The sequence below is a fragment of the Aotus nancymaae genome, unplaced genomic scaffold, assembly GCF_030222135.1.
Source record: "Aotus nancymaae isolate 86718 unplaced genomic scaffold, 86718_ANA_hifiasm-v0.15.2.pri h1tg000111l, whole genome shotgun sequence".
NCBI classification, from domain to species: Eukaryota; Metazoa; Chordata; class Mammalia; order Primates; family Aotidae; genus Aotus; species Aotus nancymaae.
Window position 1 is genome coordinate 168,169 of NW_026988526.1, and position 21,452 is coordinate 189,620.

The 21,452-nt window shown below is 38.3% G+C and overlaps 3 protein-coding genes across 12 annotated transcripts in view; 1 reads left to right on the forward strand and 2 right to left on the reverse strand.

Annotated features, from left to right (window-relative positions):
- The window catches only part of LOC135272552 (ubiquitin carboxyl-terminal hydrolase 26-like), a 50,337-nt gene extending 29,094 nt beyond the window's left edge, over positions 1 to 21,243 (reverse strand). Inside the window, 1 exon segment of the mRNA XM_064370953.1 lies at positions 21,170 to 21,243. The gene's annotated coding sequence lies outside the window, so the exon portion shown is untranslated.
- Positions 1 to 21,452, forward strand: part of LOC135272554 (transcription initiation factor TFIID subunit 1-like) — a 63,545-nt gene that overhangs the window by 24,272 nt on the left and 17,821 nt on the right. For 3 of the 8 annotated variants that reach the window (XR_010340581.1, XR_010340582.1, XR_010340583.1), the window contains exon 4: positions 5,142 to 5,270. The exons of the other annotated variants lie outside the window; for them this stretch is intronic. The gene's annotated coding sequence lies outside the window, so the exon portion shown is untranslated. The remainder of the gene's footprint in view (positions 1 to 5,141; positions 5,271 to 21,452) is intronic. 8 annotated transcript variants of the gene reach the window in all.
- Positions 202 to 21,452, reverse strand: part of LOC135272553 (transcription initiation factor TFIID subunit 1-like) — a 40,125-nt gene continuing 18,874 nt past the window's right edge. For all 3 annotated transcript variants that reach the window (XM_064370957.1, XM_064370955.1, XM_064370956.1), the window contains one exon: positions 202 to 21,247. Coding sequence is in view for 1 of the 3 variants with exons in the window: in XM_064370956.1 (XP_064227026.1) it covers positions 21,171 to 21,247 (77 nt within the window). In the remaining 2 variants the exon portion in view is untranslated. The remainder of the gene's footprint in view (positions 21,248 to 21,452) is intronic.

The window sequence follows — 21,452 nt, forward strand, 5'->3', positions numbered from 1 at the left end:
TAGTGGCACTGCCATCCCACTAACATACTCTGCTGCAAGAGCCAGGAGCCAGCAGTGTTAAATACTGAGTTCCCCACGGTTCCGGTCAGACAAATTCCAAAGCTCATGGTGAGACACAGGGTTCTCTGGGCACATACTAGGGATCAGGGCTACATTTTTACTAATTGGTTGGAAAGTCAAAGAAGTAACCACATACAGAAATAGGATGAACTTGTGATTTCATTTTTTATAAGACATATAGGAAGTACACACACACACACACACACCCCATGCAATTATATAGATAAATACGTATATAATCATATTAATAATGTATATACACATACAGTCATATAAGCATGTAATACCGATATAATCATTTAATATATATGTATGCTATCATATGTGTGTGCACACATACACATCACACACATAATCAACCCATTAGTGCACTTTCACATGTACATTTTTAAGTTGATGGAACATTCTCCCCCCCCCTCATTTCACAGATGTTTATTGTCATTTGTATCTTAATTTCTCTTCAAAGCTGTGTTTGATAGTCACCCTTCAAAATATTTTTTATGTATGAAGATGCTGAGCAGCTGGGGGCTAGTGGTGAGGTACAATATGATTTTGCTAGCTGGGCACTTTCTATCAGGGCACCTGACACTGGCAGAGAATGGGTACCATGTCCCTACCCTACGTGAGAGGAAGCATAAAGGAAGAAGCCAGTCTCTGAATTCTTGTCTCAGGCCTATAGAACACGTTAATTCCACCAAAGGAAAAATTCTGATGGGAAAGGGATGTCCTTCTCTCTCGAATCTCATCAGAAGCAGAAGTAAGGAGCCCCCTAACGTATCTGTTGTTCAGCATATGACAAAGGAACATTATTCCCGAGGATACTATGTCAGAGACATGACTGTTCTCAACAGTATTGTTTTAAACACTTTTCTTAGAGTGCACGAAAGGTCATTTTTATTGGTTCTCAACGTACAGCAGGGCCATAAAGCCAAAGTGCTTATGGCCCTGTGAATAGTGAATGCAGTTTGACAGAGGAAGGAATTGGAGAATTTCTGAGATTATTGATACTCTTATATCTGTTACCCTCTTCCTTGTGAATAGTGTGTTTCAGCAACAAAGGTGAAGCCATGGGTAGGCTAGCTCTCGGTCTTCTTTTCTTGACATTTATAAAGCTGGGCTGCTTTGTGTGAAGGTCAGGTGGTCTTCCTTTCAGTATGGATTCATGTCTGGCTTCTCCACTTTCATAAGAGGCCGTCAAGTCAAGACTTAGCTCTGCTCTCTTCCAAGGGGTTGTCAGGGGCTAAAACCCCAAACTCACTGCTCCCAGTTCAGAGGACCTCATTTGCAGAAAACTTTCTAAAGCATACGCTTTTGTGTTTTCCTCAGACTCTCCAATATCTGTCTTTGATTCAGTAGCACCAACAGAGAGCTGTTAATACATTAAGATGCCGGTAAAACTATTTCAACTTGACAATACTTCTTATTTGTTAGATATTATTTTGTTGTCTAATTTAAGACCTATCAGTAAGAGCAGAAGGGGTCTACTTATTCCACTGGTTTCATCAGTGTCAACATTAAAACTCTGAATGTCATCTTGAGAATGCTGCGATTTAAAATGTTCTCAGAATTCTCTCTTCGTGAGTGAATCATTGACTTAATGAGATTTAAATTGTGATTTGTATTTCTAAGTCTATTCAGTGAACATTTATTAAGGCAGGTAAGTTTATGGCTATGAATTAGGAGTTTAACCAATAGCAGTTTTATTGTGCAACTAATGAAACCGGGGGCTCTACATGGACCTGTCTTGGTACAAAATCATATTCATTGAGATTTCAACATGGTACAATACCTGTAATTGTAGAACTGCATATCTTTAAGTCTTTTGAGAAAAAAATATGCTGAAAGGGAATTTCATTCTTTGTGCATAGCAAACTTTCTCCCAATAGTCAGCTTTCTTATATTCTTGAAAGAAACAACAATGACATGCCTGCTTTCATATAAGACATGCTTTTGCTTCTCTTTTGCCTTATACCATGGTTATGAGGTCTCCCCAGCCATGCTGAACTGTGACTCCATTAAACCTCTTTTCTTTATAAATAACCCAGTCTTGGGTATGTCTTTATGAGCAGCATGAGAAGACTGACACAATGTCTGTCCTCAGGAAATTGGAGGATAACTCTCCCCTCTTTAAGTGTGAGCTGCACATAGTGACTGCCTTTCAAAGAGGACAGTATGGAAGGGTGCTAAAAAGAGTCACTTGACAGTGGAGAAACCTGACAACCATGATGTCAGCCAGGTGATCAAGGTCAACATCAACAATAATAAGTCATGTTGACAGTGTGTACCCTTGACATGATGTCATGAGATGACACTTTACCTCCATGGTTACCCTCCCAAAAATACAAACCTCTAGCTAACCATGAGAAAAGCATCACACAAACCTCAACTGAGGGTAATTCTACAAAACACATGACCAGTACTGCTCAGAACTGTTATAAAAAACAGAGACTATGAGAAACTGTCACAGTCAAGAAGATTCTAAGGGGACATGATGAGTAAATGTAATATGATATTCTAGAAGGGAAGGATCCTGGAACAGAAGAAGGTAAGCAAACACTAAGGAGTCCAGAAAAAGTTAATAAGTACCAATATTGGTTCATTAACTGTGACAAATGTAAAATATAGTTTTTAATCTTTTTATATTATATTATATTATTTATTTATTTTTTATGAGACCGAGTCTTGCTCTGTCACCCAGGCTGGAGTGCAATGGCACTGCTTTGGCTCACTGCAACCTCCTCCTCCTGGGGTCAAGTGATTCTCCTACCTCAGCCTCCCAAGTACCTGGGATTACAGGCACCCACCACCACCCCTGGCTAATTTTTGTACTTTTATTAGAGACAGGGTTTCACTATGCTGGCCAGGCTGGTCTCAAACTCCTGACCTCATGATCTGCCCACCTCAGTCTCCCAAATTGTTGGGATTACAGGTGCGAGCCACCATACCCAGGCACAAATGTAAAATATTAATAGTAGGGGAACTATGTATGTGGTGTATAGGAACTCTACAATCTCCTCAATTTTTCTATAAATCTAACGATATTCTAAAATAAAGTGTTTATTTAAAAAGAAGGAAAAGGGAGTTTTACTGTAGACATAGCCCTATTAAATTCCTAGAAAGCTTTCTTGATTGAGTTGTTTTTGCTACAAAACGGAAAGACATGCTTGGTGAACATTTCATAACGAACGTAATGATGATTACCTCCCATAAAACAGGAGAAACCATGCTGTCCCATAATGAACCTGCTGCCTCTAGCATGCGCTCATCTCAGATTGAAAGCAGGGAGTCAGAAGCAGTTAGAAGGAGCAGATGGTGTCTGATGACCAGGCTGTGGCTTCAGATCTTTGGAAGGCCCAGGGAGTGAGGCATTCTTCCTCCTAAGTGCCTACCCTTCCTGAAGCAAGGGCTGAAAGAGCCAGGAGAGTTTACTTTAGTGTGTTCCGAATGAGTTAACGGATGACATACCAGTGAGTATCTTCTATCACATTAATTTTAATGTATTCTACGCGTCTGATGTAGAAGACTCAAAATGACCTCCCAGTGTTCCTAATTAGTGCTCTCAGTACAACTGCTTTATCATTTCTTAGAAGTGGCTTCTGCTGTGTTTCTAAATTTAGAAAAAAATTATAATTTATAATTTTTGCATATATACCTTGGGAATTGAATGAGGAGATTAATATATACGTGGAATTATCATAAGTAAAACAATTTATGAAGATAATACAGTGTTAGAAAAGGTTTCATGAGACCTTCTTAAAGATGTGTGAACCATAAATTTTCTGAGGCAGATGCATAGGTACGTGTCTCTCTTGTGAAACACTGATTAAAAGAGCTATGTGGCATGGAAGACAAGGATGTGGTCCATGTTTATAAAATCAAACTGGAAATTCAACTGTAGGTACAAATCAATAATCTCAATTCTGAACATGATTCAAAAATTGCATATTTTGCTCTGATATTTAAACATTATTTTAGAATTTGGAGGTAGGCAGAACAAGATGTCAGAGTAGAAGGCTCCACCAATTATCTTCCCCAATAAGGACAGCAATTTAACAACTGTCTACACACACAAAAAAAAAATACACCTCCAAAGGCACAAAAAATCAGATGACTGCTCAGAGTGCTTGGTTTTAACTTCATATCACTGAAAGAGACACTGAAGAGGTGGAAACATCAGTCTTGAATTACTGATGCCACCTTACCCCCACCCCCCAGCAGAGGCAGCATGGCACAGAAAGCATTTCTGCATGCTGGAGCGTGGAGGGGCATGCAGCAATTGTGAGGCATCGAACTCAGTGCTGTCCTGTTAGAGCAGAAAGGAAAATCAGACCAAACTCAGCTGACACCTGCTTATGGAGGGAGTATTTAAATTAACTCAAACCAGAGGGGAAACACTGATCCCAGCTGTCAGAACTTAGGTTCCTACAAGCCTTGCTACCTCAGGCTAAAGGGCTTCGGTGCTCTAAATAAACTTGGCAGGCAGACTAAGCCCATAAAGACTGAAATTTTTAGACAAGTCCTAGTACTGAATTGGGCTCAGAGCTAGTAGACTGAGGGTGGCATACGACCTACTACTAAGACTCCAGCAGAGGTGGCAGAGGAAATGCTGGCATCACCCCTCTCCTAACCCCAGGCTGCACAGCTCACAGCTCCAAAAGGGACCCCTTCCTTTCTGCTTTAGGAGAGGAGAGGGAAGCGTGGGGAGGACTTTGTCTTTCATCTTTGATACCAGCTCAGCCACAGCGGAATAGAGCACTGGTCAGAGTCCTGAGGCCCCTTTCCAAGCCTGGCTCCCAGATGACATTACTACACACACCTTGGGCCAGAAGGAAAACCACTGCCTTAAAGGGAAGAACCCAATGCTGGCAGCATTCATCACCTACCAACTGAAGAGCTCTTGGGCCCTGAATAACGAGCAGTGATACCCAAGTACTATGTTGAGGGCCTTGGGTGAAACTTTGAGACGTGCTAGCTTCAAGTGAGACTTAGCACATTCTCAGCTGTTGTGGTTTCAGAGTGAGATTTCTTTTGCTTGAGAAAAGCAGAGGGAAAGGTAAAGGGCACTTTGACTTGCACCTTAGGTAACAGCTCTGCTACCATAGAGGGATAGTGTACCGACCAGGCACCTGGGGACCCTGATTCCAGGACTTGGCTTTTGGACAGCATTTCTGGACCTGCCCTGGGCCAGAGGGAAGCCCACTGCCTGAAAGGTGAGTCCCATGGCAAGCAGCATTAATCACAAGCTAACTGAAGAGCCCTTAGGTCTTAAGGGAAAATAAATGGTAGTCTGGTAGTACTCCTTGTGGGCCTGTGGTACTTGGTGGCCATGAGGTGAGGCTCCTCTGCCTTTAGAAAGGGGAGGGAAGCATGGAAAAGCCTGTGGTGTTGTATTGTGGGTTTAATTTGCATTTCCCTCATCCTTAGTGATTTTGAGCGTTTTAAAATATGTTTGTTGGCCATTTGTACATCTTCTTTTGAGAATTGTGTATTCATGCTTTTAGCCCACTTTTTGATGGGATTGTTTGTTTCTTTTCTTGCTAATTTGCTTGAGTTCCTTGTGGATTCTGGGTATTAGTACTTTGTCGTATATAGATTGTGAAGACTTTCTCCCACTCTGCTGGCTGGCTGTGCACTCTGCTGACTGCTCCTTTTGCCATGAAGAAGCTCTTTAGTTTAATTAAGTCCCACCTGTTTATCTTTGTTTTTGTTGCGTTTGCTCTTGGGTTCTTAGTCATAAAACCTTTGCCTACGTCAATGTCGAGAAGGGTTTTTCCGATGTTATATCCTAGAATTTTTATAGTTTCAGGTAGTCCTTGTTTCATCTTGAGCTGATTTTTCCGTAAGGCCAGAGATGAGAATCCAGTTTCATTCTCCTACGCGTGGCTTGCCAATTATCCCAGCACCATTTGTTAAAGAGTGTCCTTTCCCTACTTTATGTTTTTGTTTGCTTTGTCAAAAATCAATTGGCTGTAGGTATTTGGATTTATTTCTGGATTCTCTCTTCTGTTCCATAGGTCTGTGTGCCTATTTTTAAACCAGGTCCATGCTGTTTTAATGACTATGGGCCTTACAGTATAGTTTGAAATCAGGTAATGTGATGCCTCCAGATTTTTTCTTTTTGCTTAGTCTTGTTTTATCTATGTGGGCTTTTTTTTAATTCCATATGAAGTTTAGAATTGTTTTTTCCAGTTCTGTGAAGAACGATGATGATATTTTGATGGGAATTACATTGAATTTGTAGCTAGCTTTTGGTAGTGTGGTCATTTTCACAACATTGATTCTACCCATCCTTGAGCATGGGCTGTATTTCCATTTGTTTGTGTCATTTATGATTTCTTTCAGGAATGTTTTGTAGTTTTTCCTTGTAGAGGTCTATTATCTCCTTGGTTAGGTATATTCCTACATATTTTAATTCTGTGGCAGCTATTGTAAAAGGGGTTGAGTTATTGATTTGATTCTCAGCTTGGTCACTGTTGGTGTATAGCAGAGCTACTAATTTGTGTACATGAATTTTGTTTCCTGAAACCTTACTGAATTCTTCTATCAGTTCTAGGAGCTTCTGGGGGGAGTCCTTAGGGTTTTCTAGGTAAACAATCATATAATCAGCAAACGGCAACAGTTTGATTTCTCTATACCGATGTGAATACCCTTTATTTCTTTATCTTGTCTCATTGCTCTGGTTAAGACTGCCAGTATTATGTTGAATAGAAGTGATGAGAGTGGGCATCTTTGTCTTGTTTCAGTTCTCAGAGGGAATAATTTCAACTTTACCCTATTGAGTATTATGTTGGCTGTGGGTTTTCACATATGACTTTATTACATTGAAGTATGTCCCTTGTATGCTGATTTTGCTGATGGTTTTAATGACAAGGGGATGCTGAATTTTGTCAAATACTTTTTCTGCATTTTCTGACTTTCTTCCTTTACACAAAAGGCTGTGGAATTTTGTGGTTGATGGTATAGACCCTGGAGATGGGTTTAAAATCATGAACACACTACCTACCATTTATAGCTCCTTACATAAGCAGCTATACCTTGCTGAGAATAAAGATAATATATATCTCATTGGATTATTCAAAAAGCGAACATGTTCATTTCTACAAAGTGCTGTCATTGTCCCTGGCTTACTGTAAGTGCTAAATATGTCACTTTTCTGTGTTGTTTTATTTTTTGGCTTAGCTAATGTATATTTGGAAAATAACATCATTATTCATTAAAAATAAATAATTTAAATCCAGTGAGAGGACAAATTAGGACACAACTGAATTTCCTTCTCTGATACTCAGTCATCTATTCTATTTATGGAATTTTGCCATCATAACCCTTCAAGAAAATCTCCAAATTTTTATTAGTGCATAGCAGTTCAGAAGCTAATCTCTCTCTCTCTCTCTCTCTCTATATATATATATTTATATATATATATGAACGTATCTAATAACGCTATATATGTATATACACTAACACATCTAATAACTCTATACACACACATAAACATATATACACATACACACACACACATATATATACACATACACACACTAACACATATACACACACACTTAACACATATACACACACACTTTTTTCTTTTATCTGCATAGTAGGTGTTTGAAAGGAAACAATTCAAAGATAGTAACTTAAGCCATTTATAGTTCAGGTATTACTTTATATTAAATGTCACTTAGAGATGAATTCTATTGTTCAGAAAGTTCCATCTGTTTCTCCAACTTTCACAGTATCAAATTCTTAAAACCTTATGCATATTGGCATTTCAAGAACAGCTCCTGAAATTAATTTGGTATAATAATTCTGTTGCTAATTAGATAAAAAGCAATCCAAAAGTGTCTAGCATCTATAGGTACCTGCCCATCTCATGGAAAATTCTGGAACTAACAATTTGTTCTGCTTGGAACAGCAGATTTATATGGGCTGATGATATAAGTAAATGATGTTATGGGCTCTGAATGCTCTGAAGGAAAAAGGTCTTGGCAGTGGAACCTAATAGCCCAGAACAAACCCGTCCATATATGGTCAACTAATTTTTGACAAAGGTTCCAATAATATACAATAGGGAAAGTATAGACTCTTTAATGAATGATGTTGGAAAAACTTGATATTGACATGCAAACCTTAAAATCAGACCTTTCTCTTATACAATACACAGAAATAAATTCAAAATGGTTTAAAGACTTACATGTAAGACCTGAAACCATGAAACTCCCAGAAGCAAACATGACGGAAATGCTCTTTGACATTGTCCTTGGCAATAATTTTTTAGATTTGATCTCAAAAGCACAGAAAATGAAAGCAAAAATAAACAATTAGGACTACATCAAACTAAAAACTTCTGTACAGCAAAGGAAACAATGAAGAAACAAAAAGGCAACCTACAGAAGGATGAAAATATTTGTGAATCATATATAAAGTAAGGTGTTAATATCCAAAATATATAAGCAACTCGTATAACTTAATTGCAAAAACAAGTAACAAAAATAAACAAAAATTACCAAATAACTCATTAAAAATGAGCAAAGGACCTGAATAGACATTTTCCCAAAGAAGACCAAAAATAGACAACAGATATATGAAAAGATGATCAATATAATCAATCATTAGGGACATGTAAATCAAAACCACAGTGAGATATCACCTCATGCCTGTTAAAAGGGCTATTATCAAAAGTCAAAAGTTAAGTGTTGGCAAGGCTGTGGAGAAAAGGGAACCCTTGTACTCTGTTGGTGGAAATGTAAATTCGTACAGACCTTATAGAAAACAGTATGGAAGATTCTTGGAAAATTAAAAATAGAACTACCAAACAGACAATGTTTAATGAGGTATAGTTAGTGAAAAGAGAGATTGCGACAGGAAGTGAGAAGATGAAACAAAAGCAAATTAGAAGCAGTTCAGGATTCCTTATTTATCTTTTCCACCCTCATATAAATTTAGGAAAAAAATCTTAACCCACGACATACAAGGATCTCTCCGCTTTAGGGGGAAATATGAGAACAATAACAGAGAACACGGCCTGGAGATAAACAGTAGAAAACCTATACAGGAAAACCAACCCTTGGACATTTGAGCCTTTCATAGAAGGTGTTTAGATTCAGAGCTGGCATCCTTAGGAAGATCATTATTATTTTTTAAAATTTAGAAACAGGGAGACATTTTTATTTTTGGAACTCTTTAGACCTGAACACCCTATCTAGTGGACATCAAAACTAATATTCTTTGGTGTCATGTTTAAGAAGGCTGTCAGTGTTCTAAAAATATCTGATGTTCATTTAACTTGGCATAATTCATCAAGGAATTGAACTATCCTCTGCCTGGCCCAGGAGGTTGTAACTTCTCTCAGGGTGTCGGGAAATGTCTAAATTTAGTTTTCCATCAGGTAGCTTCCTCTAATTTCCTTCATGCCCATATGGTATATTAACAACAAAATAAACCAACCACATCTCTGTGGAAACAAGCACAGATGTTTCAGAATATGCCTGCAAAAAGAACCCATCAATGAACAACCTGTATTTCTTTAATTAATTCAAATATTTTGATGTCAGCTCTCTCTCTTTGAAGTCACAGATTGTTTTTCATTTTGAGATTCACTTTTTTCCCAGTAATAGAAACAGATAGCTTTCTTTGGTCTCACTGTGTCAAGATTCAGAAACAAGATTCCTCTTGAAAATCCCAAGCTGTGGAGTAATTCATCTGTAATTACAATTTGGAGCCTTTTATCCTCTAGATTAAGGTCATATCATAGTCATATGAATAGCATTGCTCTTCTTTTATTATATCAAGCATTTCATTTTGAAAGCATTTCTCCTAGATGGGCCAAAATACACATTTCTGTTTAATAAGTCAGAATCTTATACAGCTCTGTTTTAACAATTATGCAAACTTCACCTAAAATTTTTCTTACATTCATCCAATATCCATGCTTTCCCCCCTCAAACATTTCTGTGAGCCAGAAGACCACAGCTTTTTATTATTATTTTTCAACGTTATTGTTCACGTGTTAATGGTGTCTGAAATCTGAACTGGGAAATAGATTTTACCTGCCTGAATTCCTAGGATGGGGATGGATTATATATTTTCCCTCTACTCTGAGTCTGTGCTGAAGGAACATCAATCAATCAAATGACAAGACAAGTGGACTGAAGCTTAACACTGAAACAAATTACCATATGGGTTTATTTTATGGCATAAGGAAACTATTTTGGATGGAATATAGTTGTATTAGTAGCTTATTATAAATAAAAATACATAGTATTGATCTTTTAAAGTTTACTGATAGCATTGACATGATCTTGAATGAACTTGTCCCCTGGAATTCACATAGACGGGGGGAAAAAAGAAACTCAAAGGAAATGCAGATTAATGTAACAGGTAAGGGTGAACCTTGAATCATGCTTTGTGGTTTGCCAAATGGCAGTGGTCTGGAGAGCTCAGCTTTGGGAAGATAAACTGCTCACACACAGATGCTAAGAACGCCCATTGCTTCTCTCCCAGCCCCAACACGAGTTGAGGTGGAAAATAAGAGAGGATAAAGTCCTTACTGTATCTCCCCCTTGTAACTTATTTCTGCTATGGAAAGCAAAACAAAACAAGAAGCTCTGCCTTGCGTGTCAAAGGAAGTGAAGAAGGGAATTTGGAATTCTGCTCCTACTTAACATGCACAACACTTTCCTCTGTTAGGGTGGTATCAGACAAAGCCAGCCACAAATGAGGGTCATAATAAGGTCTGGAGTCTTCTAATAGTCCCTCAAATGTCCAAGTTTCAAATAAAAATTACGAATAAAAATCAAGAAATAGGAAGACCTTCCCTTCAATGAAACAACGTGATAAATGTCAACACAGAAATGTCAACGCTATAATGATTATCTGAGAAATATTTTTGAACTGTCGTTTTAAAAATAATTAAATGAAGAATTATGAACATACTCAAAACTAATAAAAAAAGTGTAAAGAATAAAAACGGTTTCAGCAAACAAGGAAAAATTTTAGGACTAATACCTATAACATATATAACTATATGACATGATCTGAGGTGATCCTAAATGTATGTAGAGAAAATACATAAGGCAAGTATAAAAAAGGAAATTATATAGAAACTACTAATGGAAGGAAAGGTTTATACACTTCACTAAAACTGGTAAAACAATGTCAGTAGACTGTGGTAAATTATGTTTATATAATTTAACACCTAGAAAAACAACTAAAAAAGACACATCTTTCTAATTCCTTAGGTATACTCAAAAAGATGATAAATACATCAAATACATATCTCAAATCTCTTCAGACAACCCACATAAAAGACAAAAAATAAAACTCAAGGGGAAAAAATCAAAACCACCAAGTAGAAAATGAACAGTTTATGAACATATCAAAATTAACATTAAATGTAGGTCAGATGGAGTGGCTCATGCCTGTAATCTCAGCATTTTGGGAGGCAGAGATGGACGGATCACGAGGTCAGGAGATGGAGACCATACTGACTAATACAGTGAAACCCCATCTCTACTAAAAATACGAAAGTAATTACCTGGGCATAGTGGCACACCCCTGTAGTCCCAGCTACTCAGCAGACTAAGGCAGGAGAATCGCTTGAACCCAGGAGGTGGAGGAGTGAGCCAAGATCACGCCACTGCACTCCAGCCTGAGTGACAGAGTGAGACTCCGTCTCAAAAAGGAAACTATTTAAATAGGTAGAGTGGTATCAAAGCCAGTTACAAATGAGAGTTGTAATAAGGTCTAGAGTAATAAATTATCATGATTGGGATAAAACAGGGTCTGTTTTACAAACCCTATACACCTTACACGCAGAGGCACACACTTAAATACAACTTAAATATAGAGATTAGCAGTGTGAATTGAAATACATGCCCGATACATATATACTATCTGCAAGAAACTCACTTTCATATAAATGTGTACACAGGCTGAAAAGTTCACAAGTGAAAAGAAAAATGTATCATGCAAATATTAAACAGAGCAAGAGCGGATAGATACATTACCAGATAAAGTAGACTAAAGGAGAAAATTACCAGTGATGTAAAAGATATTATGTAATGATAAATGACACAACTAACCTAGAAGGAACCACAATGTGAACTGTCCATGCAGCAAGGAACAGAACTGAAAATATGTGAAGTAAATCCTAAAAATATGAAAGAAAAATCTACAATTATAGTTGGAAAGCACAATATCCTTTCTCAATTCACAGAACAACTAGAAAAGAAAACCTACAAAGAACAAGACTCAACAACACCATCAACCAAAAGATTCTAATCAACATTTATGGAACACTCCACCCAATGCAAAATACACATCATTTTCAAGTTTCCTGTGCCATAAAAGAAAACAACAAATGTAAAAAAGATTTATAATAATCCAGTGTGTTTCCCAATCACAATACAACTAAAGTAGAAATCAGTAAGACAAAGATAACAACAGAAAAAATCTTCATACACTGAGAAGATAATCCTTGGGTCAAGCAAAAATCCTTTAATAACGAGAGGATTAAAGAAAACATGTCAAGAAAACAAAATAGTACATTGCGCTGGATAAACGTGAAAATACATTTCAGATCAGATGAAGGTAAACACAGTCTGACAGATAAATTTATGGCACTAAATTAAAACACAAGAAAAAAATATATTTCAATAATGTACATTTCCATTTTAAAAAAACTGCATATAAAGATCAAAAATAACCCAATGCAATCAAAAGAAAGAAAATATTAAAGTACACAATCTATCAAATAAAAACAAGAAATAATAGATAAAAATCAATGAAACAAAGAACAGTGCTGTGTAAAGATCAATATAATTGACCAACCTCTTTCTGGCAAGACTGACAAAGAATAGAAAAAGAAATAAATTACCATGATCAGGATAAAACAGGGCATTCTGTTTTATGAACCCTGTGCACCTTACACACACAGGCATACACACACATACAAGAAAAAAACTAGAGGAATTCTATAAATAATTATACACACATAAATTTCACATCTTTGACCAAATGAGCAAATACCTCAGAAAACACACAGCTACTAGGCATGTCATCTCACTCCTGTTATCCCAACATTTTGGGAGGCTGAGGCAGGAAGACTGCTTGAGCCCAGGAGTTCAAAACCAGCCTGGGCAACATGAAGAGCCTAAATCTCCACAAAAAACTTAAAAAAAAATTAGCGTCTCATGGTAGCATGTACCGCTGGTTCCAGCTACTCAGGAAGCTGAGGCAAGAGGATCACTAGAGCCTGGGAGACTAAGGCTACTGAGAGCCACTACTGAGGCTGTTGAGTGCCACTGCACTCCAGCCTGGGTGACAGAGTGAGACGTGCATCAAAACAAAACAAACACTACAACTCATAGCACTCCAACATATTGATATGAAATAGATACTTATTTCATAGTAAGTCCAATGACTATTCACATAATTAAATTTGCAATGTAAAATTTTCAGTCTCCAAAAAAAAAAAAAATAATAAACAAAAACAAATCACCAGACACCAAAGTTACCAAACATTTAAAGAAATTATATCAATTCTAATTCTATAGAAAATAGAAATGTATCACACATTTCTAAAAACTAACATAATCAATTCTACATAATCTCTTTCTGAAAACAAAGTAAGAGTTAGAGCAAACACATTCCTAAAAGGGAATTCTATATTAGTTAATACCTACATTAAAAAAAATACAAGGAAGATCTGTGTGGTGGCTCACACCTTTAATCTCAGAGCTTTGGGAGGCTGAGGTAGACAGATTATTTGAAATCAAGAGTTCAAGACCAGCCTGGACAACAAGGGGAAACCTGCCTCTCCTGAAAATATAAAGATTAGCCACCACGTGTAGTGGCTACTTGGGAGGTTGAGGCAGGATAATCTCTTCAACCCTGGCAGAATTTCCTTTCCTTCTGAGGTAGGAGACAGAGTCTACAGTGAGCTAAAATCATACCACTGCACGCCAGTGTGGGAAACAAAGCAAGACTCCGTCTCAAAAACAAATTGAAAAAAACAAAGATCTCAAATAAATAACCTAACATTGCACCTCAGAGAACTAGGAAAGCAAGAACCAACTAAACCCAAAATTTGCAATATGAACAAAATAATAAAGATCATAACTGAAATATGTGGAGCATAGACTAGAAAAACAATAAATAATACCAAAAATTTAGATTTGGTTTTCAGAAAAAATAGCAAAATCTATAAAACACTAGTAACACAGATGAAGAGAGGGAAGACCCAAATAAATACAATAGAAAAGGAAAAAGGAGACATTATATATGATACTATAGAATTACAAAGGTAAAAGAAAAAAAAAAACTATTATCAACAGTTGTACACCAAAAAGTGGATGACCCAGAGAAAAGTGGGTAAATTCCCAGACACCTACAAACTACCAGAGTCTATGAAGAAATAGGAAATGTGAACAGACCAATAATAATGACCAAGGAAACTGAATCAGTAAAAATGTTTCTTATAATCTAAAAGCCTAGGACCTGAAGATTTCACTGCTGAATTCACCAAAGAAGAATGAATGCTAATTTTTCTCTAACTCCCCTAAAAAACTGAAAAGAAGGAAGTAATTCCAAATTCATTTAGTAAGGCCAGGATTATTACCCTGATACCAAATCCTGAAAAATAATCTACAACACAAAAAAGAAAATCACAGGCCATTAGCTCTGATAAATATAGACGCAAAAATCCTCAACAAGACCGAGAACGATGACTCATGCTTATAATCCCGAACTTTAGGAGGCTGAGGTAGGCTGATCACTTGGGGTCAGGAGTTCGAGACCAGCCTGGCCAGCATGGAGAAAGCCCATCTCTACTGAAAATACAAAAATTAGCCAGGAATACTGGCACATGCCTGTAATCTCAGTTATTTGGGATACGGAGGCAGCAGAATTGTTTGAACCCAGGAAGCAGAGGTTGTAGTGAGCCAAGATTGTACCACTGCACTCCAGCATGGGCAACAGTGCAAGAAACTGTCTCAAGAAAAATCAGCTGGGTGCAGAGGCTCATGCTTGTAATCCCAGCACTTTGAGAGGCTGAGGCAGGTGATTCACAAGGTCAAGAGATCGAGACCATACTGGCCAACATGGTGAAATCCTGTCTCTACTAAAAACACAAAACTTAGCTGGGCATGGTGGAACACGGCTGTAGTCTCAGAAAGCTGAGGCAGGAGAATTGCTTGAATCTGGGAGGCAGAGATTGGCAGTGAGCCAAGATTGTGCCACTGAACACCAGCCTGGCAACAGAGTGAGAAAAATCAATATTGTTGATTTTCAATACTACTCAAAACAACCTATTTCACTTGAATCCCTATCTTTTATCAAAAGGAAAAAAAGTGTCCTGCAAAACAGAAGAGAAAAAAATTTTAAATTCATCTGGAGCCATAATGAACCTGAATAGTCAAGTCAATTGAGCAATAAAACACAGCTGAAGTTATCAAGTTACTTGACTTCAAAATTTACTACAAAGCTACAGTAACAAAAACAATACCATATTGAAAACAAACAAAAACACTGACTTATGAAACATGAGGGAATCCCAAAATAAATCCATATATTTACAGCCCAACTAATTTTTGACAAAGGTGCCAAGAGCACACAATGTGTAAAAGACAGTCTCTTCAATGATTAGCACTGGGAAAACTACATATCCACATGCAGAAGAATAAAATTACGTTCTTTCACAACAAACAAAACCAGCAAAAATAGATTAACGACTTCAATGTAAGACCCCACATTTCCACAACTACTGTTAAGTATAAGGAAACACAGGAGAAATGCTCCAGGGCATTGGTCTGTGCAATGACTTGCTTCATATGATGTCACAGGCAGTAAAAACAAAAACACAGAAAAAGGATTACATCAAACAAAGAAAGCTTCCGAATAGCAAAAACAAAACCCATAAACAGAGTGAAGGGAAACTTACAGAGTAGAAGAAAATATCTACACATCATAAAAATGTTAAGAAGTTAATATCCGACATATAAAGAAGTCTAACAACTCAACATAAAGAAAACAATTGGAAGACAAATGGGCAAAGAACCAGAATAGACATTTATAAGACATAGAACTGGTCAACAGCTATATGAAAATGTTTAATATCACTAGCCATCAGATAAATACAAATCAAAACCACAATGAGGTGTCACTTCCCTCCTGTTACAATGGCTGTGATCAAGGAGACAAAAGTTAACAAGTGTTCAGGAGGATGTGGAGAAAAGAAAACCCATGCATACTGTTGATGAAAATGTAAATTATCATACCCATCATGGAACAGCATGGAGGTTCTTTAACAAATTACAAATAGAACTACCACAGGATCCCGCAATCTCACTGCTACGCACATATCCAGAGAAAATAAAATGAGTATTATCAAAGTGATATCTGCACTCCCATGTTCCTTTTAACACCATTCACAATACCCCAGATATGAAAGCAACCTAAGTTTTCATCACGAGAAGAATGGATAGAGAAAATATAGTATATATACACAATGGAAGAGTCTTCAGCCTCACAAATAAAGAAACCCTGCCATCTCCAATGAAATATGGATGAATCTGGAAGACATTATAAGTGAAATAAGCCAAGTACAGAAGAATAGACATAGCATATTCTCACTCATGTAGTATTTGGAAACATAAATCTCATAAATGTAGACTACAATAGTGGTTACCAGAGCCTGGGGTGGATCGAAGGTGGTTTTGGGGAGATGTTAGTCAAATAATAAATATTTACAGTTAGTAGGACTAAGTTTAAAAGATCTATTGTTCAGCATGATGGCTACAGTTAATGACAATATACTATATTCCTGAAAAATGCTAGCAGACTGAATGTTAAGGGTTCTCACCACAAAAATGATAACAATGTCAGGCAATGCATTTGTTTATTAGCTGAATTGAACCACTCCACTATCTATGTGTACTTGCAAACATCATGTTGTATATACAAAACACATACAAGATTGTCAATTTTAAAAAATATTTTTAAAGGTGAAAATTGGCCACCATGCCTGGCCAATTTTGTATTTTTTTTAGAAGAGATTGGGTTTCACCATGTTGGTTAGGCTGGTCTTGAACTCCTGACGTCCAGTGATCCACCCGCCTTGGCCTCCTAAAGTGCTGACATTACAGGCGTGAGCCACCACGCCCAGCTGATTTTCCTCATTCTTTTAGCAGCTGCACACTTTTTAACTGAATGGATATACCATAAATCAACCTCTCTGCTACTGATGGACATTTAGCTTGTTTCCAGTTTCTCATTATACCCTACAGGACAAGTATTCAAGCCCCTAGTCCCATTTTCACTTTTGTCACAAGGATGATCTTACAGTTTCACAGAGGAAGCTGAAGCTATGAAGCGTGAACTCCTTGATTTCCTATCTCCCTATACACACTGATATATAACTACATCCATTCTTTTCTCTCGGGGTAGAAGATCTCTCAAGGCAGTATCTCTACCTATGTCAGCTAACACCCTCTCCCGTTTTCACAGGTCCTTCCAACAATTATCCTCTCTTGCTTTCTTCCCCTAAGCCTACACAGGTATACTTATTTGCCATCTTAAGACTCTCCCTCTCCCTAGTTTCTTAAAGGAATAGTCCATGGGCCAGGCACAGTGGCTCATGACTGTAATCCCAGCACTTTGGGAGGCCAATGTGGGCGGATCACTTGAGGTCAGGAGTTTGAGATCAGCCTGGCCAACATGGAGAAACCCTGTCTCTATGTTTAAAAAAATAAAAAATAAAAATAGTAGTCTATGATCTCTATCATCACTTCCTCACCTCCCATTTGTTCCTTGCCCCACTGCTGGTGGGATTACAATCTTACTACTCTGCCAAAACTGCTTTTGATTGCTCAGGTCACCAGGGACCTACTAGTTGCCAAATCCAAATGCTCTCTCTTGGGCTTGACTTATTTTAATTTTCTGTGGTAAATATATTGTCTTTTTTTTCCTTCATTAAATCCCTTCTCTGGTTTGAGAAACACCACTCTCCAGGATTTCTATTTCTGACTACCCCTAAATCCTGGTCTTCAGCAGGAGTCTAACCGCCGTACTGACTCTACACATGCTTCCTGGGTGATCTCACCTACTTCCAAGATTGTACAAATCCTATACTTTATACATACCATACTTCAAACTTAACATGCTTCAAACTAAGCTTAGCTGTTTCCCCTAGCTTCCTCCCTCAACCTGTTCAGTAAATGGCATCACCATTTATCCAGTCACCCAAATCAGAAACCTAGGTTCCACTCCCTTACTTTCTATTATCCAATCAGTCATCAAGATATACCACTCATTCCATCCCTGCTGCCAATGCCTCAGTGACAGTTTTGGCCTCCATTATGTCTTATCTGGCATCACCCCTTCTCCACTCTACTTTCATACTGCTGCCAGAGTGATCACTTTAAAATGAGCATTTGATTCTGAGCTTGTGATCACTATACTACATATGTTCCCTGCATTCCGGCTGTCCATAATTACTTGTAGTTCTATGAACGTGTCATGCTAAGCATTCTGTTCCCCCTGCTTAGAATGCCTTCCCACCCCCACCCCTATGACAAACTGGTAAATTCCTTTCCACTCTCCATGATTTTAAGGGTCTTCTCTGTGAAGCATTCTTTTTCTTACTTCGTAGAGCCAAGAACTTTTTCCTCTCACTAGGGATTCTTGTAAATATTTATTGCAATGATCACTTTTTATTAGACTTCTTCATTTACATACCTACCTCTCATCCTAGACCCTAAGTTCCTTGCAATCAGGGACTCATCTTACTGCTACATCAGCATGTGGCAGGCTGCGTATAAAAACAGGTGGCTTGGTCAGGTTCAGTGGCTCATGCATGTAATCCCAAGACTTTGGGAGGCTGAGGTAGGTGGACCACTTGAGGTCAGGAGTTTGAGACCAGCCTAGCCAACATAGCAAAACTCCGTCTTGGTTGGACGCAGTGGCTCACGCCTGTAATCCCAGCACTTTGGGAGCCCAAGGTGGGTGAATCACCTGGGGTCAGGAGTTCGAAACCAGCTTGGGCCAACATGGCAAAACTCTGTCTCTACTAAAAATACAAAAATTAGCTGGGTGTGGTGGCAGGCACCTGTAATCCCAGCTACTCAGGAGGCTGAGGCACAAGAATTGCTTGAACCTGGGCGGCAGAAGTTGCAGTGAGCTGAGTTCGCACCACTGCACTCCAGCCTAGAAAAATGAGCCTGGCGTGGTGATGCGTGCCTGTAATCCCAGTTACTCAGGAGGCCAAAGCAGGAAAATCACTTGAACCCAGGAGGTGGAGGTTGCAGTGAACCCAGATTGTGCCACTGCACTCCAGCCTGGCCAACAGAGGGAGACTCCATCTAAAAAAACAAAATAGCTGGCATGATAAATGTTGAAATAAACCAATGAATATCATGTATTCACCCAATCCCCCCAACCAAAATTCTGGAAGCCACCTTCCATTCCTCCTTCTCTACCCCCAAATGCCAAGTCCTACTACTCCCTAAAGATCTCTCAAATCTATCCCCCTCCTCCCCATCCCAATGCCATAGCCCCAGTTCAGGATCCATTCTCTCTTACTTGAACTAGATCCATCCAAACCATTCTCCACACTACTGCTGGAATTTTTAAAAAATTATTATTACAAAAATAATACATACTTGTAAAAAAATTCAAAGAATACAGAAATAAAAGCACAATATCCCACCCTGCACACATACAAACACAGAAGCCCGCTCCCCTCCAATCCCGTTCCTGGGGGGCTTATCACTGTGAACAGCATATCCTTTCAGACTTTTACTTTGCATACACAAGTATATATAAACACATATAAATAAAGAAACATGGTTCTGTCTTTTACAAAAACGGGATCACATGTATCTGTTACATATGATTCTTCAATTTCTTTCTTCATTCATTACACAGATTTATAAAACACAAACCTGATTATATCACTCCTCTGAGAGCTTATTTCCCAGAATATAAAAATCACACGCATTAACATCAAACACAAAGCTCGTGATTATATGGTTCCTGCCCATTCCAGCATTAAAGGACTGGAATATAAACCACCTTAAATCCTTCCTGGAACAAGGCAGGTACAAAGAAACAAACTAGGAACACACTCTGCCATTTCTAGACTGTGACCTTTCCACTTCATATTACACTTTGCCTGGACATTTCCATCTGGCAAGCTTCTACTAATTCTTCAAAATCAAAAATTACCTCTAGGGAATTCAGACTGATTTTTCAGACACGATTACTCCTCTATTTCCCCTATACTTTATAGCTAGCTTCTTAATTGCACTTATCTCACAGTACCATGATGATGTATTAACATGTTTTTAATTCCACTTCCCCTCCCCCAACTCAATGGTGAGCTCTTTGGATAAAAGGGGTTTCTCTTATTTACCTTTGCATCCCAAAGATCTGATCGAGTGCTTATCATGAAAAGCAGATGCTCAGTAATGTATCTGTTGAGGATTTTATGATTCTACGAACATTTACTGAGTACCTACTATGCACAGAACCATATCCTAAGCATGAAAAGAAACAGAAGACAGTCTTTGTTCTAAGAAACTTACCATTTTCCTACTATTTCCCCTTGGGCGGGGCGGAGGGGGGACAGAAAACATTTAGATGGCAACATTATCATTTCTGACATAAAGGCTGTTTTAAAATTTACGGTCATTTGCCTCAAATCCATTTAGGAACTAGGCATTGCATAATTAAATAAATAATAAAATAATGGGTGGGTTGTCTCATAGGTTTAAAGTGTAGCACAGAGTCCACTAGAACCCAATTCTCTGTCCCAGCAGGAGGGCTCTCATCTGTTCCAGCCTGTAAATTAGAAAAGTGAGATAATACCATGCTTGGAAATAGTTTTGTTTTGTTTTTTGAGATGGAGTCTCACTCTTTCGCCCAGGCTGGAGTGCAGTGGTGTGATCTCCACTCACTGCAACCTCTGCCTCCCAGGTTCAAGCAATTCTCCCGTCTCAGCCTCCTGAGTACCTGGGATTACAGGCATGCGCCACCATGCCTGGCTAGTTTTTGTATTTTTAGTAGAGATGAAGTTTCGCCATGTTGGCCAAGCTGGTGTCGAACTTCTCACCTCAGGTGATCTGCCCGCCTCGGCCTCCCAGAGTGCTGAGATTACAGGTGTGAGCCACCACGCCTGGCCAGAAATTTCCTAATACATCAAGAAGACATAAAGTTACTAGTTCTTTCATAATTTCCCCTCCTTCCCCAGGGAAAAATTATAACAAAAGCAGTAAATGGAGTTACAGGAGGACACGGAAGAATGAGCTTGCTCTTTTTGATAGTGGTAGGGAAAAGGGGGTTGCTTTGTTTTAAACCACAGGGTGACATTGCCCCAGGAAGATCAGGAGAGGTGA